The following is a 21,782-nucleotide window of genomic DNA, read 5'->3' as shown; positions in this document are numbered from 1 at the left end:
GTTACCAGGGGTGTCCCTCAGGGCTCATGCTTGAGCCCTACTTTGTTTAACATCTATGTGACACCTCTGGCTAAACTGATGAGGGACTTGGGGTTTAATCCTATCTCTTATGAGATGACACCCAACTCCTCCTCACCTTCGACAAAACTAGATCAGACATACAAACTCTTTTTTCTCGGGGTATGATGGCAATTGCCTCCTGGATGAAAAATAACTATCTCCAGTTAAACTCCGAGAAATCTGAGATTTTGTTGTTTGGGGGTGCTGACATCTGCTGGTCGCCCAGCTGGTGGCCTGAGGAGTTGGGTAAAGCTCCTTCTCCCAAAGAGGTAGTTAAAAATCTGGGCATTAAGCTCGATAAGCAACTTACCCTTCAGACCCATGTTAATACAACTGTTGGTTCCTGCTACCATATTTTAAGTTTACTTAAAAGAGTTTTTCCGCTGCTCCCTCTTTCCACCAGGAAGACTCTAATTCAGACATTGCTCATGAGCAAGATTGACTACTGTAATGCTCTTCTTCTTTCTGCCCATGCAGCCTCATTGGACAAATTGCAGGTTATCCAAAATACGGCTGCCCGTCTCGTAACCGATTCACCTGCTAGGACTCCTTCACTGCCTTTGTTGCATGAACTACATTGGCTGCCAATCAAAAAAAGAGTGCAATTTAAAACGGGCTGCATGATTTTTAAGGCTATAAATGAGCTTAGCCCTCTTTATCTTGCTAGGAAATTGAAAGCATATACTCCTATATGCTCTCTCAGATCAGGATCTAAAACACTCCTCTCAATCCTAGAATAAACAAAGCCCGCACTGGTGGTAGGGCCTTTTCGTATCTGGCTCCAATGTTCTGGAACAATCTTCCCCAATATCTTCGTACGGAAATGCCCCTTCTCCAGTTCAGAAAGCTGATGAAAACGCATCTTTTCTAGTGTTGAGATAGTCTTCTGTTGCAAGCGCAGAGATACCCCTTGGAGTGATTCAGCGCTATATAAAATCATAAAATAAATAAATATGTTTCACTCTTCTAGCACACAGGGATATGCTTGTGAGAGAAAGACAAACTGAGGGCATGCAGCCTTCAGAAGTATAAACCTTTGCAGGTAGTTTCTACAAATACACACATTTTTGAAAATCATACTTCCAGATGCCAGGGGTGCCACTCACCTTTATTAAAAGACGTGAACTTCCAATTAACAGTTTACCACATTGTCCACAAAACAGTTATTGCTGTTTATATAGGATTTGGCAATAGTTGTGTACATAGCATGCATGTCTTACATCTGTGTGTTTTCTAGCTTTCAGAGCTTGCTCCCATTTTAATTATACCATTTACTTTGCGTTTGGTGTTTTAATACTATACATCCACCTTCATATGTGTGTTTGTGAAATGTACGTTTTTACCATTAGGTTGCTTACTACCGTACCTTGAGTAATGTGTATTTTTATGATGTGTATATCAATGTGCTTTGACTTGAGTATGTGCTTGGTTGCCTTTACATCAGTGTTTACCATATGTGGAGTTTGTAAGTTGTATGTTTGTAGTATGTATACACTGACCAGTGCTTATATAACCAATGTGCGTGGCCATCAGTGTGACTGTGTGATGCCTTGACATCATTGAGTTTTCCCCACAAAATGCCTCACCATTAGTGTGCTTAGAAAAAGGCTGACGTCACTGTTATAGTAGTGTGCATGCCTTGCTTTTGTTTTTTAGATACCTGTCTAGCAATCCGTCCATTTATTATAAGGATGACTGACACCTTCTACATTGCATTCTTTGTGCGCCTGACAGAGTATGCTTATTCGATATAGACTAGACCATCAGCTTCCTTTGCATGTATGTTTGCCCATCATTTTGTTGATTTTGTATATACCTTCTCGTCAGTGTGTTTTTGGACAATCTACCTGTCCAACAGTGTGTTTTCTAATTCAGACAGAGAACCATCTTTATGTTTATGGCATGTATCACTGTTCTGATTGGCTGTAATTCTAACCCTCAGATTTATTAAATCTGTGCCTTCCATCAGAATCAGCAATTTTACCTAATTCTGTCGAATATATAAACATGTAAAGTGCAAGGAGGCTGAGGGGTGATGCGTTTTACTCACCTGAGAATGTATTCAATATATAACCCAATGTTGTTTGATGTTTAGACCCCATCAAGCGAGGAAGACTCCTGGGAGATCAGCTATCCTGGCAGCGTGATGCAATTCCTGTGCATTGTCTATCACCGTTACCCCTGTGACCCCCTGTGGATCTCTGCAGACTTCCTTCAGACGTTAGCCATCATCATCTTGCCCTCTGGTGCTCATATGGTTTGTGGGATTCAGTAGAAGCTTTGGTGATATGTGTTTGTGATAGCAATGCACTTTATAAGGGCCCTGTTTTTAGAAAGGCTTTCTCTCTGTGTATGCTGTGTGGGTACATGGCACAGCGGGGCAACAAGGATCTTAGTGCCATGTCTAGAAGAAAAAGAGACCAATGCAACACTGCAAGGACTCTTTGCTGTCCAGCAATAGGGGAAAAACATTTTTCAGTGGTACTACCCTGGCTCACATCTGACCTGGGCAGTGCTCAATTTGAGCCGGTGGTTTCCGGTGCTTGGCACGGGAACTTAATTGTCAACACCAGGTTTTGGGATAGTCTGGCACAAGGTGGCACTGTGTGGCTAATTTAGAGATGACCATAACAACAGGTAATTTTTAAATTAAACATACATTAAAAATGACTGTTTCCTGCCACCCAAGCCATTCTTATAGCTTTGCAGGCCTGATATAGTACGAATTGTCACACTTGTAGGAGTGCGATGGTTGGTTGTTGTGTTGTTACTATCATTGGCAGCTGCAATGTGTGGTGCAAGCTGCTGTGGCCTTCTGACAAGAGCCCTGACACTTATTATTTCACAAATTAAGCACTGGACCAGGGCACTCTAAGGTTGACTCCAATTAGTGCAGCCTTTTCTTACCTGCCACTGAGTGATCATTGAGTCCTATCTCACCAACAATGTTTTCTTTTGGGTCCCATTGGTGTGGTTTTACTACTGTTTTGCACCTTTCACCTAGTACAAATCCAGTTAAAGTCCTCTAATCAGCTAGCGTTCATTCCGATTTGGTGGTCTAAGACGGCTTCATTGGGACAGAACACTGTCTGTATAGCAGAGAGATGAGTTATCTTGCTTACATGACCACTCTGTTTGGTATGCCTGATGGTTCACTAGTTTTTAGTTCACCAGATAGGCTAATATACGCATCATCTGTTCGAGCCAAATAATAATTTTCACTCACACTTTGTGTCCCTTCCAAATGGAAGACAACCAGAAGCTCTGACAGGGTCTCCCAAACATGACTACTAAATCAGGCTGCTTGGGCCAAAGGGGGACACAGCACAGACCACAAACACAAATATGTGTTAAAAAGGTCGCTTTATTGAAAACAGGTGCACCTCACAAGCATGACCCTTGGCCTTTGCCTTACAAAACTAAACCTCGCTATACATTTATTCACCTACCTCGCCTCCTCCTCCCACCCCTAAGGTTTCCCCCTTTTTCCTTTACTTGTAACTATTTAAAACCCACTATTCAGTCATTAACTTTTGCACTTTAACCCTGTAACCTCTTACCTACTTCTCAAAACATCTACCTAACTAAGCATCTCCTATCTTAACTTCCCCTTATTGCCTGCTCCCATATTAACGTGTTCCCAACCATAAACAACCTGTAAACATGTAAAAAACTAGCTAATAAAACGCCACTCAGAAAAGTCCCCCCGTCTATGACTTCCTTTACCTGTATCAGATATAGCTCCATTCCGAAGTGAGACAAGTGTACATCATCATCCCTGAAAAATATAAACTGCTGCATACTTGAGCTCGGGATGCTATACTCTCCCGAAACCCTCCTTTTCACAAAAAACCCTCATATCCCTAATTATTTTCCTCCTAGTCCTGTCAATTGCAGCAGGTCTTTAAGCCCACCTTCAATGTCTCCTAGGAATAAACTCCATCCATATAATAAAACTTCTGGGCCCTTGCTACTTCGTCTCTAAAAGGTCCCTTTTCATTTGTTTCAGAAACGCTAACCCTTTACAAACCACAAGGTCATTCTACCCAAGATGCACGGTCAAAACATCAGGGCAAATGCTACTTCTAATTAATTAATTAATTTGTTCAAACAGAGAATCAGCCCGTGCCATCGCATGCCACCCTTCCTATGCCAGGAAACGTTAAACAATGACATTTCCAAACCAAGGTTCAAATCGTTTCCCTTTTGCATTTCACGACATTCAGCCCATTTTACAAAGGAATGACCAACTATCCAAATGGACAGATCCACCATAGCTGGCCACTGTACCTGTAAAGACACATATGTAAGTATATGGCAAACTATGCGTCACACTTCCCCGTCTCTCCTAACTTAATATATGTTTTAAAACAATTAGAAGCCCAATGCCCCAAGCGCATGATCTTGTCCATCTCCCAACCCTGCTTCGCTGCATCCGTCACTACCCCGATCCAAAAGGAGTGAGTACCATATTCACCTGGGGCATCCCCCAAAAACAACAACGCTTCCCACATCACCCACAGCAGCTGCGCCGCTGTGACCACTTGGCCTGAAACCCTATGAACCCCCCCAGAGCCTGAAGCAACTAACCCTCTCAATGTACACCCCCATCGCACAGAACATGCCGCCGTGTCACCTGTGGCTGTCATCACTATCCACTTCCCTGTTCCCCTTTGGTCTGTCTTTGATTGTTTGAGCTTCATCGCAACCACCCCTTCCTGCATGCCCACTTCACCCCAGTGTAGACTTGGAACACCTTTCCTTCCCACCAGCTTCGAAACCCAAATGGCCCCCTAAATACCTCCATGACATTAAGGTAGAGAATAATGTTGTCTCCTCCCTATTCCTGCAAATCCTCGGTATGACCTTTAACAAATGGACAACAAGGCTTTAGACACTGGCCTCCTAACTCCTCTCTAGCCCAGCCTTCTAGAATACACTTGCCTAGCTCGCCTGCTGAAGGGGCATACCCCGACCACAGCTTCCCCATGAAAGCGATCCCTGCTAGCTTGCCTGTAATAGTGACTCTCGACTGGCCTCTGTCAATCATTGACAAAATAAACTGTACAACATATTCTTCCCTTGCCCACATGTCTGCCCTCTTCTGAGCCTCCCCCTCGATGAACTCAAGTTAAGTGTGTCTATACGCCCACCTAGTGGAGACAGCCAATGACCCGACCACCAATTGCAGCATCCTTTGTCTACTATTGACCACATCTCCGCCGGTATTGGTTTCTTGCAATTGTCCACCTCCGTGGCCACACCATGGAACCTCTCCCCCTATGAGCGAGACAAAGCATCCACAATGTCATTGTCCACCCCTGGCATATGTCTGGCTTGAAACAAGGTATCATGTTTCAAACAACTGAGTATGAACACTCTCATCAGCTTGAGTACCTGTGCAACCCTAGCAGATTGCTTATTACCACTTGTTCTACCGCCATGTTGTCCACCCTGAAAATGACCTTCTTATGTTCCAAATTCTGTGCCCACACTGTTGCCACTACCACTAGGGGGAATAACTCTAAAAAGGCAATGCTCCTTTCCCCGTTCTTCCAATGTCGTGGCCACTCTTCAGCAAACCATCTTCCCTGCCAGTAAAGTCCAAAACCACTAGCTCCTGACGCGTCTGAGTATATGTGTACATCCCATTCCCACTCCTTTAGTGTCATTATTGGAATGCCATTGAAATCCTCTAAAACTTTGCACCAAATGTCCAAGTATTCTTTCGTCCCTGCGGAAAAGCGCATGTGATGATGTGCCAGCCCGCCAATGACAGCTCAATCTCCTACAAAAAGTCCTTGCTGTGGGTACTACTCTGCATGCAAAATTAAGATGTCCTTCAGCACATGTCGTCTATCATCATCAGCATATGTAACATTTTGTACATGAGTAGGCGTGCCTCCATCACCACTGAGTCTAACTCAATGCCCAGAAATGACAACACCGTACTTGGACCTTGTGTCTTCTCCGGTGCCAGGGGCACCCCCAGTAACCCCATGAGCTCTTGAAAACTTGTCAGCTGTTGTTGACAGTCTGTCGAACCGGGTTGGCCAACCAGAAAGAAGTTGTCAAGATAGTGTGTCACTGTCTTTTTGCCTGTCCGCCACCAGAAAACCCATTGCAATAAGGAGCTGAACCGCTCAAACAAGGCACAGGAGATGGAACAGCCCATAGGCAATGTTTTATCCACATAGAAGTGTCTGTCAAACTTTATACCTAACAACTGAAAATCATCAGGGTGCACCGGTAGTAACTGGAAGGCAGACTTTATGTCACATTTTGCCATCTCAGTACCCTTGCCTACCTTCTCCACCAATGCCCTGGCTACATCCACTGACGAATATGACACGGATGTGAAGTCCTCCAATATAAAATCATGAACCGAAGACCCTTCCGGCCAAGAGAGGCGCTGTATCATCTAAAATGCCCCAGTTCCATCTTGGGCACCAACCCAATTGGTGAAATTATCAAATCTCCGATAGGCAAATTTGTGAATGGGCCCTCCATACGCCCCTCCTTAACTTCTTTAAACAATTTTTTTCGTACTGTTTCCTTGTGTAAATTTACTGATCTCAATTTCTCTGCCCACCTGGCGAACCGTGGCCTCTCATACCCCAGCCTAAACCCTTCCTTTGAACCGCAGCTCAGTACTGTGGCATCCTTCCGGCAGGGATAGTTTACCAACCAATGGTCTAAGCATTCTTGTTTAATGGGTGTACCAGCCTTTTCCCATGGATCCTTGTACTCCCCTCCCTCCCCTGCCCCCTGCAATATGCTATCCATGTTGCCCATGAAATGAGCCATTGTGCTGGAACCCTTGGCTAAACTACTGCATTTGCCATTGTATCCTGCCCCAAAGCATTGTACCAATGGCTGCCGGCCTGCACACTTTGAGCACTCATGTCTAAATTTGCAGTATTCTCTTTTGCAGGATCCTTTATTGAAATTTCAGCAGGCCCCTTGTACACCCCCAGAATTCTTTGCTGTATATCCCACCCCCTTCGGGTGGGGCGGATCTGAAAGGGATGGTAGACAGATGGAAGCCCGCTGGCCGTATACGTGGTTTTCCCAAACTTAACTGCCCCATCGTCTGTTGGTAGAGGTCTGCGTTGATCTCCCCCCATTTTGCCTCTCAGTCCCATGCCAGCCTGGCCCTAATCTCCTCATCATCCCCATATGTCAACTGAGCCCACCTCATCACATCCATGTATTTAAAAAGAGAGACGCACCTCCCTGGGTATTTTTTGCAATAAACGCTTGCCAATATCAGAAAAGCTGTGGTCCAATTGTCATGGGCACTTTAGGCCTCTTAGACAACTCCAGCTCCTCCTCTTTCGATCCCTCTTTTGCCCTCAGCTTCCTGTGTAGCAGCTTCAGCTTTTCAACGTACTCCCCTTTCCAAATCTTTTCTTTACTTGTCAGCATGTGATAGGCTTTGTCACCCCCATGTATGGCAGCTTCTTGATTTTTATCTCATGGCTCTCTTTTACCCCTTCTCCTTGAGCCCCTTCACTGTCCTTTCCCCCCACTGGCATCTCATCCTTGCCTGTCGCTGTCTCCCATCTTTCGTCCTGTCGACCTTCCGCTGATCCCTCTTTTGTCATATCTCCTTCCAATTTCTGCGCTTCTGTGCCTACCCCTGTATCCTTTACATACAAACCTTTCTGCAGACGTACCTCCCCCTCAGCTTTGCCTCTGTGCATTTCAGTCCCCACTGAAACCCTGACCTTGGGAAATATTAGCGGACCACACCCTTTTGCGCCCTTCCTTGGCGTCAAGGTCAGGGTCCAGACTGGATCCAGCTGCCTACCCAGTTGTGCAGGGGGTCAAACCCATCTCCTTTCTTGGAAACCTGTAACATACTAGGCACATAGTTACTAACATTCCCGCATCCTTACTGAGCTCCCTCTTCATCATCAACGATCTCCCCTTCCTCAAAACTAATTTCATTGTAATCTAATTGTGTAGCTTACATCTCTATGCCTTCGTCACTTGTCATCCTATTAACAAGTGCTTCCGCACTTTCCCGCCTTCTGCGGATTGGCTCCTCTAGATCCACCACCGGGTACCAATGGGCCACAAACCGCCTTTCTGCCCCAGTCATATGCTCTTGTACTGTCTCTCTCACTGCTGCCCCAGAGGCCGCATCCAATATTGTGTGTAAAATGCTGGGCAGTTCTTCATGTCTGTCTACTGGTTTCATTTCACAGTTCTATAATACTTTTAACGAGACCTTCGACAATAACAGTACATTTCAAGTAAGCATCTTTTGCAGCATGTCCTATTTGTAAGAAATACAATCTTTGGTTAAATCTATTGACTGATTTCAAGATGAAATTCAATTATATGATCTTTATTATTCAATCAGTGGATCTCATGTCACTATTTCAGTTTTTTAATTTTTTTATTTATGCCTGGATCCTGTCAATTTAGTGGGTCACTAATGCATGTCTCAGCCATACGTTGTTGATGTTTTCTACATCACATTTAATGAGTGGGTGCTTTTCCATAATTTCATTGATGCGTCCTTGAGGTCGCTCATACTCAGCTCCTGAGGGTCATTTTTACTTGATTGCCTGATTTTGCAGGCACACTCTGAGTTGTGAAATCATTGATGGAGAATGTAGTTGTTTTTGTTGGGGAGTTGTTGCTTGCTGTATCTTGGAAAACGCACTGACTTTTTTAATTTGTGGAATGCGCTTTGACGTGTTTTTAACGGGTGATGGAGTAATATGTCTGTGATTGAGCATTCAGTTTACATTTGTTGGTCTGCCATTGTTTGATACATAGTTCATTGAGCATTGAGTCCTATATTGTTTTTGAACATGTCATTGATGAAGTGTGAATTGTGATGTTATTGGTGCTGTTGTCTTAACACTCTATGTTAGATAGTCAACAAACATTTAGTCTTATTTTTGTATCATTCTTTGCCTACCATGGCATTGATGGAGCCTCAAGCCATATCTCATGACTGGGTCTTGGTTTGTTTTGATGCCGAGAGAGCTTCAAGTCCTATTTCCTTGCTCTGAAAACATTGATGGGCCATTGAGTCTTCACTGATGTGTCCATGCTTGTCATTTTCTACTGCATGACAAGAGTGTTTTTTTAATTGGTAGACCTGTGCTTTACAACGCTAATGGAGCAATGCGTCATATTTTTTGCATTATATGAAGGACACCTATTCCCCTATCAGAACCTCACTTGACTGATAATTGTCCAAACATCGAGTTGTATTTCATTGATAGGTCCTTGTATTCAATCATTTTGATCAAGAAAGCCTAGAGCTGTTTTTTAATCCAATCAGCAAGGGCACAACCTATTTCTTTCAAGACCCACTGAGTTTATGCAGCCTGCTTCCCCTCACAGTCAGAGCATGCATGGTGTGTTTCCTGCTCACAGTTCGTGAATGTGTGGTCTGTCTAATTCACAGTCGATGAGTGAGGGTTCGCTTTTCCCTCCTCTCTCAGTGGGTCAGTGATCTGAATTCTGTACTCTCTCTAGGAATTCATGCTCGTTTTTCCCTTAGTGAACTTGTGATACGTTTTCTCCTGACTTTCAGTGAGTGTGTGTGGTCTGTTTTCTTGCACAGTTGTGAGATGTATGGTCTATCTTCTCCTTATAGCCAGTAATCATATTTCCAGTTTCCTCCCTGTAGTCAGTGAGCGTGGGTCTTGTTGTCTCTCCACTGTCCGTAAGGAGCATCTGGCTTCTAATCTTTTCTCCTTCTCGCAGTGACAAAATGTGTAGTCTATTCTCTACCCACAGTCAGTGCTCTCCTCTGCTCGTGAGTGTATGGTCTGGTCCTGTGAGGATCTCTCCCGGTGCCTATCTCAATGTCTCCCCAATTCTGTGACAATCTCTCCCGTTCGTGTGCCTGAGAGCCGCGTACCATAGTCCATCCTTGAATTACAGTCCAGTGTGCCTTCTGATTGTGACATTTTTTACTTCTTTGTGGACGGTAAATCAATCCGCGGAAGCAATCTCAACATATTCCTGATGAAATGACAGTACCATTCGATGCTGCAGGGATTTCTTCCTAACCTTTTCCTGGTGGATTTTATCCCGATCTAGTATTGTGGAATTCAGTACACACCACATTCCTATGAGAAGTCTGATGCAATTTATTGATGTTTGTCCGTATATTCTGGACGTTCATACACTGAATTACCGTGGATGTTTGCAATGGATTGCTTCATGCTGTGGGATCACAGAGATCAAGAATTGACTGGATGCCCAGACTGACAACAGTGACAAAACCCACTGAGAGGCACCGTGAGAAGCTCACAGTACCTTCAGTCTCAACTCCAGAGCTCCTAATCATGCCCCCTTATGAACACTGTATAAGTGGGCCACGATTGAGAGGTTTGGCTTTGAGCTTAAGGGCACTGCTGGTTTTTATTAGTGCTTGTCAGTGGGTTGAAGCTTGGCACGTCGCCCACCTGTTTTATGTGCCACTGGCCGCCACTGATTCCTGTACCTCTTATGCTCTGTTAAAGTTTCTTAAATTGTTATTTCTGTATAAACCTGCAGTTATGAGATGTCAAGCAAGAGCTGTCTACCTACCACATTTACTCAACTTTTGACTCTTCCAGGACATATGTGATGCTGTGGTCAGTGCCTACACCGAAGCTGCTACTCTTGTTGTCGTAAAAGATGTCCCAGAGTCTCAAGAGGTTCACCCTGCGAGAAAGCAAGTGTGTGACTTCATGCGCAACCTCCTCATGGAGAGCTTGCTCAACATTCCTGCTCGCAAGCAGAGCCACCCCTTGGACCTGCTGCTGGAGGTTGGTGTCAATTTCATTTCTTCCTATTTTTTGTTTATGTAGGATGCTGGGTTTTGGGCAAGTAGGCAAAACAAGTGCTGATGATTATTTGAAATCTTAATCATAAATCACAAGAAAAATACATATGTACAAGAGAAATTCATTGAAAAAATATCCAGTGGCCAGTGTTGATTCACCCAAAACTGTACAGTATGTGGCGTAGACCTTATGTCATAATTTTAAAAAAAAGGTTCACTAACAACGTGCTTTACAGGACATAAACAAGGTAGGTGAGGAAAAGTTTCTTTCTTGTAACCACAAAGTTTATATGTCCCTGAATTATGTGAGATGGATGACAACCTTCAAAAGCATCTTCTGTCGGGGAAAAGAGGCGGGGCTGGGGGGGGTCGGGGAGGTGGGGGAATGAGGGATGAAAGAGACAAATAGGAAAAAAAAGAACTTACCTGCCACCCTCCAGAATCCCCTCGCGCTCTACTGCTCCTCTCCTCTCTACTGCAGAGAGCCACAGGCTTCCAGCCTGCCCGGCGACCGATACTAAAGCTGCTCTCATGAATGAAAGCAGCTTCAGGATTGGCCTGAGCGCTAATGATTAGCGCTCCAGGACAGACTGGGCATCTGTGCCTGCTCTCCACAGGACTTCACTGTGCATGTGGGCAGCGCTTTAAATGGGAAAAAATAAGTGCAGGTACTCTTAAAATGAGCTATGAGTGTAGAAAGTGGGCGGGGCTAGGGGCGGGACTAAGGACAAGACATAAGACACTTCTACTATGTGGCTGATTGCTTATATATGTGTGCGCACTCACAGAAACAAGCAGCAATGCTCACACAGAGCATTTCAATAATGTCCTTTAAAATACCTCCCAAGTGACTTTCACTCGTTTTACTCACACACACACACGCAAACATGAGCACACAAGCAGGCAAACACCCAGACACAAGCAGAGAGACACTCACTCAAACGACTCACGTGGGATAAAGGCCATTTTACACTCCTTATCTCCCGCGCTTTCTTAATTGCTGCTATTAATGCTGTCAGCGTGATGCCTGGATTCGAGTGTGTGCACAAATACACACCATGGTGTGAATGTGATTGACAGCACAGGGCCTGAATGGGCCCTGCTCTGTCAAACACAGCGTGGTGGTGAACACCGGACATTATGCTAATGAGCCCTGCTGAATTGTTTAGAGGTGGCTCGGCTTGGGCTAGAGGCGCTTTGGCGGTCAGACAGCCTCGTCCGTGTTCGTGGGCACTAGCAACAATGAGCCTACCTTTGATGAGTACCGGTACTCTCCTTGGCAGCAGAGAAGTGCTGGTACTCAGAGCGGTAAAAATGAGAAGTGCCGGTACTCAGTGCCGGTGAGTGCCGGCCCATTTAAAGCACTGCATTTGGGTTTGGCCGGCCTCAGATGGCCGGCCAAACCCACATGCACAGTAAAGACAGTGCCCACCACTCCCCCTCCAGCCTCCAGCCGCCCTGAACCCGTCCCCAAGACTCGGCAGAAGAAAAATAAGATGATAATAAAACGGGTTTTAACCATTGTTATTATTGTTTTATTTTTTTACATTTTTGAAAGTGCTAGCGGGGGGCCGACGTGCCATAACAGAGGAGCTGCTGCTGCCAACCTTTTTCTAAACTGTGCTATTGGACTTAAACAGACTCTAAGTCTGCGGATTCTGTTCCGCACACACCACATCCAGGATCCAAGAGATGAAGCCTCTGCCGCTCTTTTTAATGTGTAATTATTGTCCAATGCCCGTATAAAACATACACAAGACCCTTAAGCGAGTTGGTGCCACCTCCTTCCCCTTGTAGTGGACAGCGCCCTAAATTGTCCCTACCTGGCAAGCATATTTCCTCTTGAAGCATCCGGTGTGCACTGTGAAACCCTCTTTGTTATCTGCTCTAGTAACATGCGACTGCTCCACCTTTCAGGCATCTACTGAAAACTGCACCACGGAGCAGGTGAAAAGCTTCCAGACTGAGATCCTTCTCGCGACCATCAATATCTTTCATGTCATTGGCCAGGATGGAGGCCAGACTGTTTCTGCAAGAGGGAGAGGTGAGCCAGCTTTATTTCTAGTCATCATATAGCCATAATACAATGGAGGGCACTTGTCACAGCTCTTTTAACTTGAGGCCACAGCATATATTACAGGGTAACACTTCACCGAGATTCACGCCCTGGCCACTGTGCATAGGGATCACTCTGTCAAACTGGCTCGGAGCCATGCACAGTAATACTTATGGCCAGTTACCTGGACTTCTTTTTCAAGGACACAATATCACCCTAATGCGTAAAGATGCAGTCGCCACAACCACAATTTATCTGACCTCCTAATTGAGGATCCATTTGAGTTACCATACCTTACCAGATCTACTGATGGATGATCCATCACCGCTACCACAATTAATTGGATTTACTTTTTGAGGTTCCGCCACAACTACCAGGACTTGTCTGATTGACTAATTGAGGGCGCCTGACCTCATGATGGCTTAAATATAGTTCTTGTCTCACACTAGCACGTGTATGGCACATCCCTTGCTTCAAGCTGTATTCTATAACACTTCCTAGCCCTAGTAACAAGGATGAAACATGTCTGCTGCTAACTAGGACATGAAAATCTCCATTGTGTCTTAATAAAATCCATTCTATCTAACATTAATGGTATTTACCGAATTATATAGCAGTGCTGTTTTGTACCCTAAAATTGATTGCTAACAACTCAACTGCTTGCATGCTTACGTTGGGCTCAGTTGACACTAACTGACAGCGTTGGGTGGCGTGGTTGATTTGTAGGATAAACATCCTCAATATATGATGGCACAAAGTTGGGTAGTTATTGAAGATTGGAACTGCACCCCTTTTGGGTGTGCCTCAGCAGTTACCATAGCTACCCTTGTGGTGGTTCTGATACAGCCAAGTAGCCTGGTATTACCAGTGCATGGCCCCGAGTGGTAGACATGCAGCCGGGTACAGTAGGTGTATGGGACATTTGAAGCACGCCAACATGTCATGAGCAGATTGTCATAATATGAAGCATTGTCTGTCTACATTAGCCTAAACTCATCTCACAAAATTAAGCCCCTAATCAATCATTTTGCTGATTGATAGCGATTTGGATTACTGCACTGCTTTGTAAAACGTGGTGTTTTAATTTGTCTGTCATTCCATTCCTCTGGCTCACAACATATGCAAATTGCAACAACAACTTAGTGAATCTTTTTCCATTCCTAAACTTGGATCTAACTGTTGATATGTGTATTAAGTATTTCCATTGGGTAGCATAGCTAATGAGTTATAAGTATTGTTTATGAAAAGCGTTATTTCCTTTCTAGAACATGCCTCGGTGTGAGTCTGTTAAAGTGGACCTGCTCCAGGTTCATGTGCGTAACATTATTATACACTTGAACACATCAATGCTTGTATTTAACTATTTATAAAGGATTGTCATTACACATTTCCACTACTACAGTGCTCCATGTTTGTCATATTAGCTGGCGGCAGTTTTGTAAGTTTGTTTAAGTGCTTAATTTGAGCCAGTGGTTTCCGGTGCTGGGAACCGGCACCTAATGTCCAACACTGGCACTTATGATAGTCTGCCACGTGGTGGTGCTGTCTCTCTAATTTAGAGGTGAGCACAACAACAGATGTATTTTAATTCAATGTGCATTAAAATTACTATTACTGGCCAACAAAGCCATTCTTATAGCTTTGGGGTTCTGGAATGGTCTGAATTGTCACACTTGTAAGAGTGTGATGTTATTAGTGGTGTCGGCACTCTCATTAGTAGCGATTGCATGGGCAATGGGTGGGGCAGGCTGCAGTGCCCTCCGACGAGGGCCCTGGCACTTATTTTTTTTATTTGTTTTTTTTTTTTACAAATTAAGCTCTGGTTTGGTGGGCTTTAGCCTGCAGAGGCAAAGTAAGTGAAGGCTTTGATTGGCATGTCGTGTATTTTTGCAGAAAATGTCTGCTCACCGAATAGGCCCACATAAAAGCACAGCAACAGTATGCACTGCGATATGATTGTGAGTTTTTAGACTGTGTTTGTATGTGTTTGTGTCTGTACGTGTGTGTGCTGCCACACACATATAGCACCAAGAGTATGCTCACTCGAAAAGTGTCTATTCGAAGAATAGTTCTAGGACATACAGTGAGGAGTGCATGTGTGTCCATCTGTATTTCGGGGTGTCGTTGTGTGTTTGAGAGAGAGAGAGATGAGAACTGGGAGGATGTGGATACTGGGATTCTGTACAAGGAGCTTTGACTCTATACTGAGTGCATATTGTGTGTGTGTCTACCGAATAATTGTGAATAGAGTACGCTCTAGATCAGAGTATACATAGAGGGCAAGGAGGGTTTTGATTGAGACTTGGGGCAGGCGTAACTCGTGTAATTTGATGTAGCGCAATTATGCAACATTTTAGCGGAACTACGCAAGATTACGCAGAATTACACGAGGAGAGTTACTCAGCATTTAGTGCTATTTTCGTAGCACAATATGCAAACTCACTTCCAAAATGGACCTGTGGATGCATTTTGTGCTAATAAATTAGTGCTAAATGCACTAGAACACGATGAGCAGCCACTCGCCATAATTAAATTAATTGTTGCTATCCTGCTGCGGTAGGCTTTTTGTCCCAAATTACTCATGCAAAATTACCAAAAATAATTCTGATTAATTTTATACAATTACATTTTGCCTAGGCTTACACTCTCATGGTCTTCTTAAGACCATGAGAGTGTGCACTTGTTGTCTATGTGTATGCACAGAACAGAGTGAATATATGCATTGAGTTAGTATGTTAGTCGGCAAAGGTAGTGAGGTAGTGTGTAGGTCATCACTGTGTGTGGGGGCAAGTTTGTGTCTTTGATCTTGTAGAGACATGGTTGTGGGTGCTAGCGGGGGGCCGCCGTGCCATAACAGAGGAGCTGCTGCTGCCAACCTTTTTCTAAACTGTTCTATTACTGATTACTTCCTTTGAGGCTACCCCAGATCTAGAACACGCTGGAGGAAGGTCAAATACCATCCGGATGAAGGCTGAATGCTCTTGTTGATTGAAACAGAGTGTGTGCAAACTGATCTGCAGGGCTGATTACTTTGAGAATTGATAGGTTTCAATAGAATGTGTGCCCTGAGGCAGTAAAGGCTTGATGTATGTGCAATCTGTTGGCAGAAGGCGTGCCTGCACCAAGAATAACTGTAAAGGTCTGCCCGGGCAACCCCTTGGACTCTACGCTGCACTCTATACAAGTCACTAAGTAAGTAAATAAAATAGGCATGTGTATTAAAACAGTGCAGGACTTAGTGGGTGGGGCAATTCCAATAATAAGGATATTATGTACACCAGTGATGAGCTCCCACTTTAAGTGCCCCTTGGGCACGTTGATATTACAGAAGGGCCGCAGAGGCTTAACCAGCCCGTTCTGTAATGCAGATTACACTGGTGTTATAAGTGTACCGGAGTGATCCCAAAGGGGTGCTCCCTTATTTATATGGGGCATTGTGCCATGCAAAGCAGGAAACACTTTTCCTTTGCACTAAAGCCATATCACAGAGACAGATGCAGCAGCATCATGAGGTCCAAGTGTTAGTTAGCTGGCTTTAGCCCAAACCTGATATAATGTAATAAGTAGTAGACAATGTCCTTACGAAATGGCTCTGATCAGATGCAGATATGTGAATGTTTTTGCTCCCCTCAGGTGAAAAGACTGGGACAGCTGACACAGATGGGACCAACAGTGTAGTCTCTACAATTGTCAGCAACATTTCCTACTTCTGTCTAAAACTGGTGGACAAACTCTACTCTGGAACATTCAACTCCGACCCAAAACAAATCCTCCTCTTCATCACGGAGCAGATCACCATGGTGAGTACAGAACTCAGAGGAGATTGTGTGAGTCCCAGTACACCTAAGGTAACCTGAATTTATTTTATGCAAGAAAAGAACAGCACGAGGAGAGGTCAAGAGGGCTAAGGAAAAGAAGATGTCTGCTTCACACTTCACTCTGACAGTCATTCATTTATAAATGTATGTAGATTTTGTTTCCAGTGTATATATGGCACCTCAATGCTTCTTGATAGAGCAGCTGATTCTGCACAGAGGAATTAATCTTGATCTCTCATCCCATGAGTCTTTCACAACAAGATATGATTTATGTGGATTTTGTGTGTTCAATGTGAATTTGGGAGACCTGGTCCACTCTTGAAGGTTGGGTGGTCCCTGCGATGACCACAGTGGTGTCTACCTTAAAAAGCTGTCCCTTCCACTCACTCATAAAACAGAGCAAGATGACAACGCTCTCCGGTGAGACGAGGATATTCTATCACCATAGGCCTCTGCCTCTGCCAGATTTCTCTCAGTCTTCTTTTGAAGTTGAACATTAGATTGGCACATCAGCATTCCCTGAATTTACGCCACAGCAATGAATGCAAGGGGGTGTAGCGTGGACAAATATTAGATCCTGTGGATTTTAATTTGATTCTTTCCATTATGTACAGAAAGAAGAGCTTCTTTAGGTCTCAGGCGATATGGTCTGACATTTTCAAATTCAGACATAGCGTGGTACTTAGAGCTGGGGCTCTGACATCACTGGGTCATATTCTCCCACGCCCCTTGATTCATTATTTTGGAGTAGTCTAACAATTACATTATCTCGCCCCTGCTGAATTCTATCCTGTTTTTCAAGAATTCAGCAAGGTCCCTTTTGACATCTGACAAGTTTGTAGTTTTGCTCTTGGTCATGGCCAGGGTCTTCTCTTAGAACAATAATTAAAAAGTCAAACCAGATCCTCACGGTTTGGACCATCTGTGCAATTGCTGAGGACTTTGCCCATGTTCCACTTGTAATGGGAGAGCGAGTATGAAATTAGGACGACGCATGGTCAGCATGATTTACGTTTCGCCACCATTCAAACATAACTAGATTTCCATCTTACAAAGGCGAATGGGTCTTGTGAAGCCTGTGATTTCAACGTCAGGTGGGAAATCATTCCCTTAGCATAGGTGGGCCTGCGTATCGTCATTCCAGGTTTGGAGACCAATATCCACGGATTGCATGCAGACTTTGTAACAGTTGCACTGCAAGGGGTGTATCCTACTTCCTATGAGTTGACTCCTATTTGAGAAACTGAAGCAAATACACTGTAGGGCTGCGCCTGAGACCCTAGCCTGTTTTCCAAGCTGGTGCAGAAATCTCTCACAGTTCCCCTTGTTATATGTGTCAAGCAAGATCTGAGTCAGGGGAAGATTGGAGGTGGTCTCTGTTGCCAGCTAGCATGCACTTGATAACCCTTAGTATACTGAACCCTGACCTTTGATCATGGCGGCTGTTGCTTGCCTCCAGTTTGTTTTGGGGCAGACAATTGGCTTCATCTACCATGATCTTCCTGAGGAAGGGAGGATGGATCTGAACTAAGGTATTATTTGAGGCACAGGACATTCTTTCATAAGATATGAGTTTGGTCAAAATTGAGCACACTGATGCCTCTGGTGAATTTACACTGGATTGTTGCTGTTACAGCAGGTCGTTTGCATTTATTCTGGAGTGTGTGTCTCTGTACTTCCCTTGACCTTTTCACCCCTGACCCTCTCCAAGTGATGAAGGGGATGTCTAAGTAGCACTGGTAGCATGCATGGTGTAATGGGCAATACATCTCAATGCCGCGTAAGGTCCAGGTAGGCGAGGGTAATGCTCTTTGCTGTCTCACGTTTAAAGCCTTCCTGCTACTCTCCCCTGGTGTTTACATTCCGTTCTGCTGTACACCAGACTATTTGTTCTTGCTAGTGTTTCAGTAGCTGTCGGGGCCTACTTGTTGGTGTCTCTATATCATTCTGTGCCTAATGTTTGTATAGCATTCTTTGTATTCCTGGCCAATGTTTCAACATCAATGTGTTTCTCCCTGTCATTTGAGGGTCGTCAGGGGTTGCATCTGCGACCTCTGGCTTGTTCTTTGCGACCCCCTACCAGTGACCATGCAAGCACTGGCTTCACCTTAAGGATCTTGAGGGGCTGGCTGAATAATGTTAGATTTCTGAAAAAAACGAGCAGCACAGATTGTTTTTTGTTTGTATTTCAGATGTGTTTACAACAGTAACTAACATGGCAATAAAAAACGATAAAGAAGAAAAGATAAAAATAACTCATTGACATGGGCAGTCTAACGAAACATGTCCATTTCACCTTTAAATCACAATAGTGGCTATAATTTATGTAAAGTGTGTTGTCCAGTACCTTCAACAGTTGGGCAGAACGAACACGTTACATCTTTCACCATAAAGTTATGAGCAGTATAAATTAGTAGTCAAGCCAAAACGATCTTCATTCGGTTAACTTTAACCATAAAGGATTTTCATTAAATCACACATTATTTATTTACATGCATTAATAAAAAAATTATCGAAGACATATGTGTTACATCTGATCTAAAATGCACATATAAATAAATAACAGATAGATTTACAAATCAGTAAATATGCAACATGCCGAAGCCAGGGTCAGTGTATTGTTGGTGAGGGGCCTACGTTCCAGTGCGTAACACTATACCACGCCTTGATCAAGTTCTAACCTCCTGTTTTCCTCCATCTTGGCCAAGTATTTTATTAGAGGCCCCCAGATATATCAGGGACCAGATATGCTGGTTTAGAGCGTAGCAATGGCCTCTGGACCTTCATCGCACATCACCACAACCCCAACCCAGTGTGTTTCTTTAGAAGTTGGACTATGCGTCCATAACATAAGTACTCTTCATTGAGCTAGGAGTAATGACATGGCAGCCAGTCTTCTGACTGTCTTTGGCAGGGCTGGACTGGGAACCCAAAGCAGCCCTGGAAATGTTCTCGGACCAGCCCCTGGGGAAGCACTGCCAGGCCAAGGGAGGCTGGAAACACTTGCTGCTTTTGTTACTGAGGGCCGAAATTGCAACACCGCTGCAAAACCGGCCCCGGAAACAAAACTAGCCCCCACTGCTACAAAACCAGCCCCCACCCTTCCAGCTTCCTGGGGAAACACCCGATGCCCGGTCCGGCCAGTCCGGCACTGGCCTTTGGAATTTCTTGCACACAGACGATTAGGGCCACCAGTGGCATTATTGGCTTGCCTACATCTAACATCATGGTCAAGGTTGACACAATGGTTCTCCAGTGCACCTGTATCTCTGGGCATCTCAAGGCTAAAGGTATAAAATCCACCATTGGGGTCAGACATGGTACATTGTGCTTTGTTTTTTTTTTAACAAATACAAATGTAAGGGTTTGTGTCTAATGGATAATTTATTTAGTATCCCCTTGCATGCTTTCCAAGCTTTATCCTGAAAAATGTGTAGAACTTTGTAGGTGGGACAATAGCCTAGCAAGTTGAATGCTGACTACAAACACCTGTGTACAAGGCATGCAGTCACAGTTGCAAACCCTCAAGAGTAGGCTCAGCATCTCTCTCATTATACCACTGTGATGAAGAGGTCCACAGAAGGTAATGTGGTTTGTGGAGTGTGCTTTATACATGCAAAACCTTTTTAGTGTATATAAACCAAATGATTACAATTCTCAGAATATTGTGTCTGTAAATCTATGCTACACACATCAATGGGGTCACCAGAACAGACACACCGGATCCTCAGAACACACTCAGTTGTTAGTAGCAGAGCCCACAGGATTTTGCATACTGTGTGACCGGAGCGTGCATGCATCCTGTGTGTATGAATGAATTAATGTATTAATTGTTTCAATTAATTAAAATTGTTACAAAAAGACTGGTTGAGGTGTCTCCATCCACGCACCTTCTTCGATCATGAGTAAAACTTAATTATATCATTTCATTTAGCAAATCACAACGCACAACATTAAGAGACAAATAAAATTAGATGTATATACACTAATTTAAAGCTGTGTTAAAGATGTATCCTGTGTGCACACCAATTTTAAGAGGGATGAGAGCCTGACCACATATTATTATGGTACTGTAACTGGGCACTTGATGCTATGATCGCGCCTAAGCAAATGATGGTAGTGCTAGGGTATTTGAGGCTGAACTGCTTGCCTATAGCTGCCTTGCCCTTCGTCTATCATGTTTACACCTCTGCAATACCATGGAAGCACCCTAGTTAATACTTGGAATCAAAACAAGAGTTTTATCTGCTTCAGTATTATTTCTTACATTTTACTACTATTGTTTTTATTGTGTGTGGATTTTCGAAGTGCAGTGTTGTCACATTCTATAATATCGAGAGTCAAAGGTCACATGACATCACTTCCTTTGATGTAATTAGGGTTAAAGGCCATTTCAAGTCGCTTCCTGTGAAGTCATGAGAGGTGGGGTCAAGGAGAATGATGTCACTTCTGCTACCCACTGACATTTTCTTGAATCAACGTCCATGGTAAAAAAGGCTTATTTTTCAGTAAACCAATTGTAAAACTTTTCAGCATTTTCTATCTTAGCTGGTGAGTTGCCATTTGAAGCCTTCATTAACAATATGAGTTTAAAAAGTATATAGATCGATGTTACCACTAAGGGATGCCATTTGCCCCAGAATCTGGTGTTTTACTTTGTATCTTGTCACAGAAACAATAGGAGATGTGCTCTGTACCCAAGGAGGTAGCAGAGCTGTGTGTCTCACATATACGTCCTGTTGCAGGTCGTGGATGCCCCCGTCTCCCAGAGGGAACAGCTCTTTAGCAGCCTGTACAGCAGCCTAAACCGAACGCTCCTGTACTGCCTGTCTGGTGCCCGCCAGACCCTCATGGACATGCTGAATCTCTTGCACATCCTGAAAATGCTGGTCGAGCGCTGGGACATCATCTTCGCCACGTACAACTCGAACATGAGCTTCATTACCTGTTTCATCCACTGTCTGTTCCAGATTCGCTCCGGGAGGTAGGCAGAGAGTGCAGCTTTTACACAGCCATTCCTTTATGTTGGGGCTTGGGTAAGTAT

At 44.1% G+C, this 21,782-nt stretch overlaps 1 protein-coding gene across 2 annotated transcripts in view; it reads left to right on the top strand.

Annotated features, from left to right (window-relative positions):
- Positions 1-21,782, top strand: part of WDFY4 (WDFY family member 4) — an 821,140-nt gene that overhangs the window by 459,629 nt on the left and 339,729 nt on the right. For both annotated transcript variants that reach the window (XM_085608765.1, XM_085608766.1), the window contains 5 exons: positions 2,156-2,317; positions 10,656-10,847; positions 12,782-12,908; positions 16,554-16,720; positions 21,484-21,722. In XM_085608765.1, coding sequence (XP_085464891.1) covers positions 2,156-2,317; positions 10,656-10,847; positions 12,782-12,908; positions 16,554-16,720; positions 21,484-21,722 — 887 coding nt within the window. The remainder of the gene's footprint in view (positions 1-2,155; positions 2,318-10,655; positions 10,848-12,781; positions 12,909-16,553; positions 16,721-21,483; positions 21,723-21,782) is intronic.

Source organism: Triturus cristatus, chromosome 1_2 (genome assembly GCF_964204655.1).
Source record: "Triturus cristatus chromosome 1_2, aTriCri1.1, whole genome shotgun sequence".
NCBI classification, from domain to species: Eukaryota; Metazoa; Chordata; class Amphibia; order Caudata; family Salamandridae; genus Triturus; species Triturus cristatus.
Note: the sequence above shows the minus strand (reverse complement) of the source record. Positions and strands in the feature narration are given on the sequence as shown.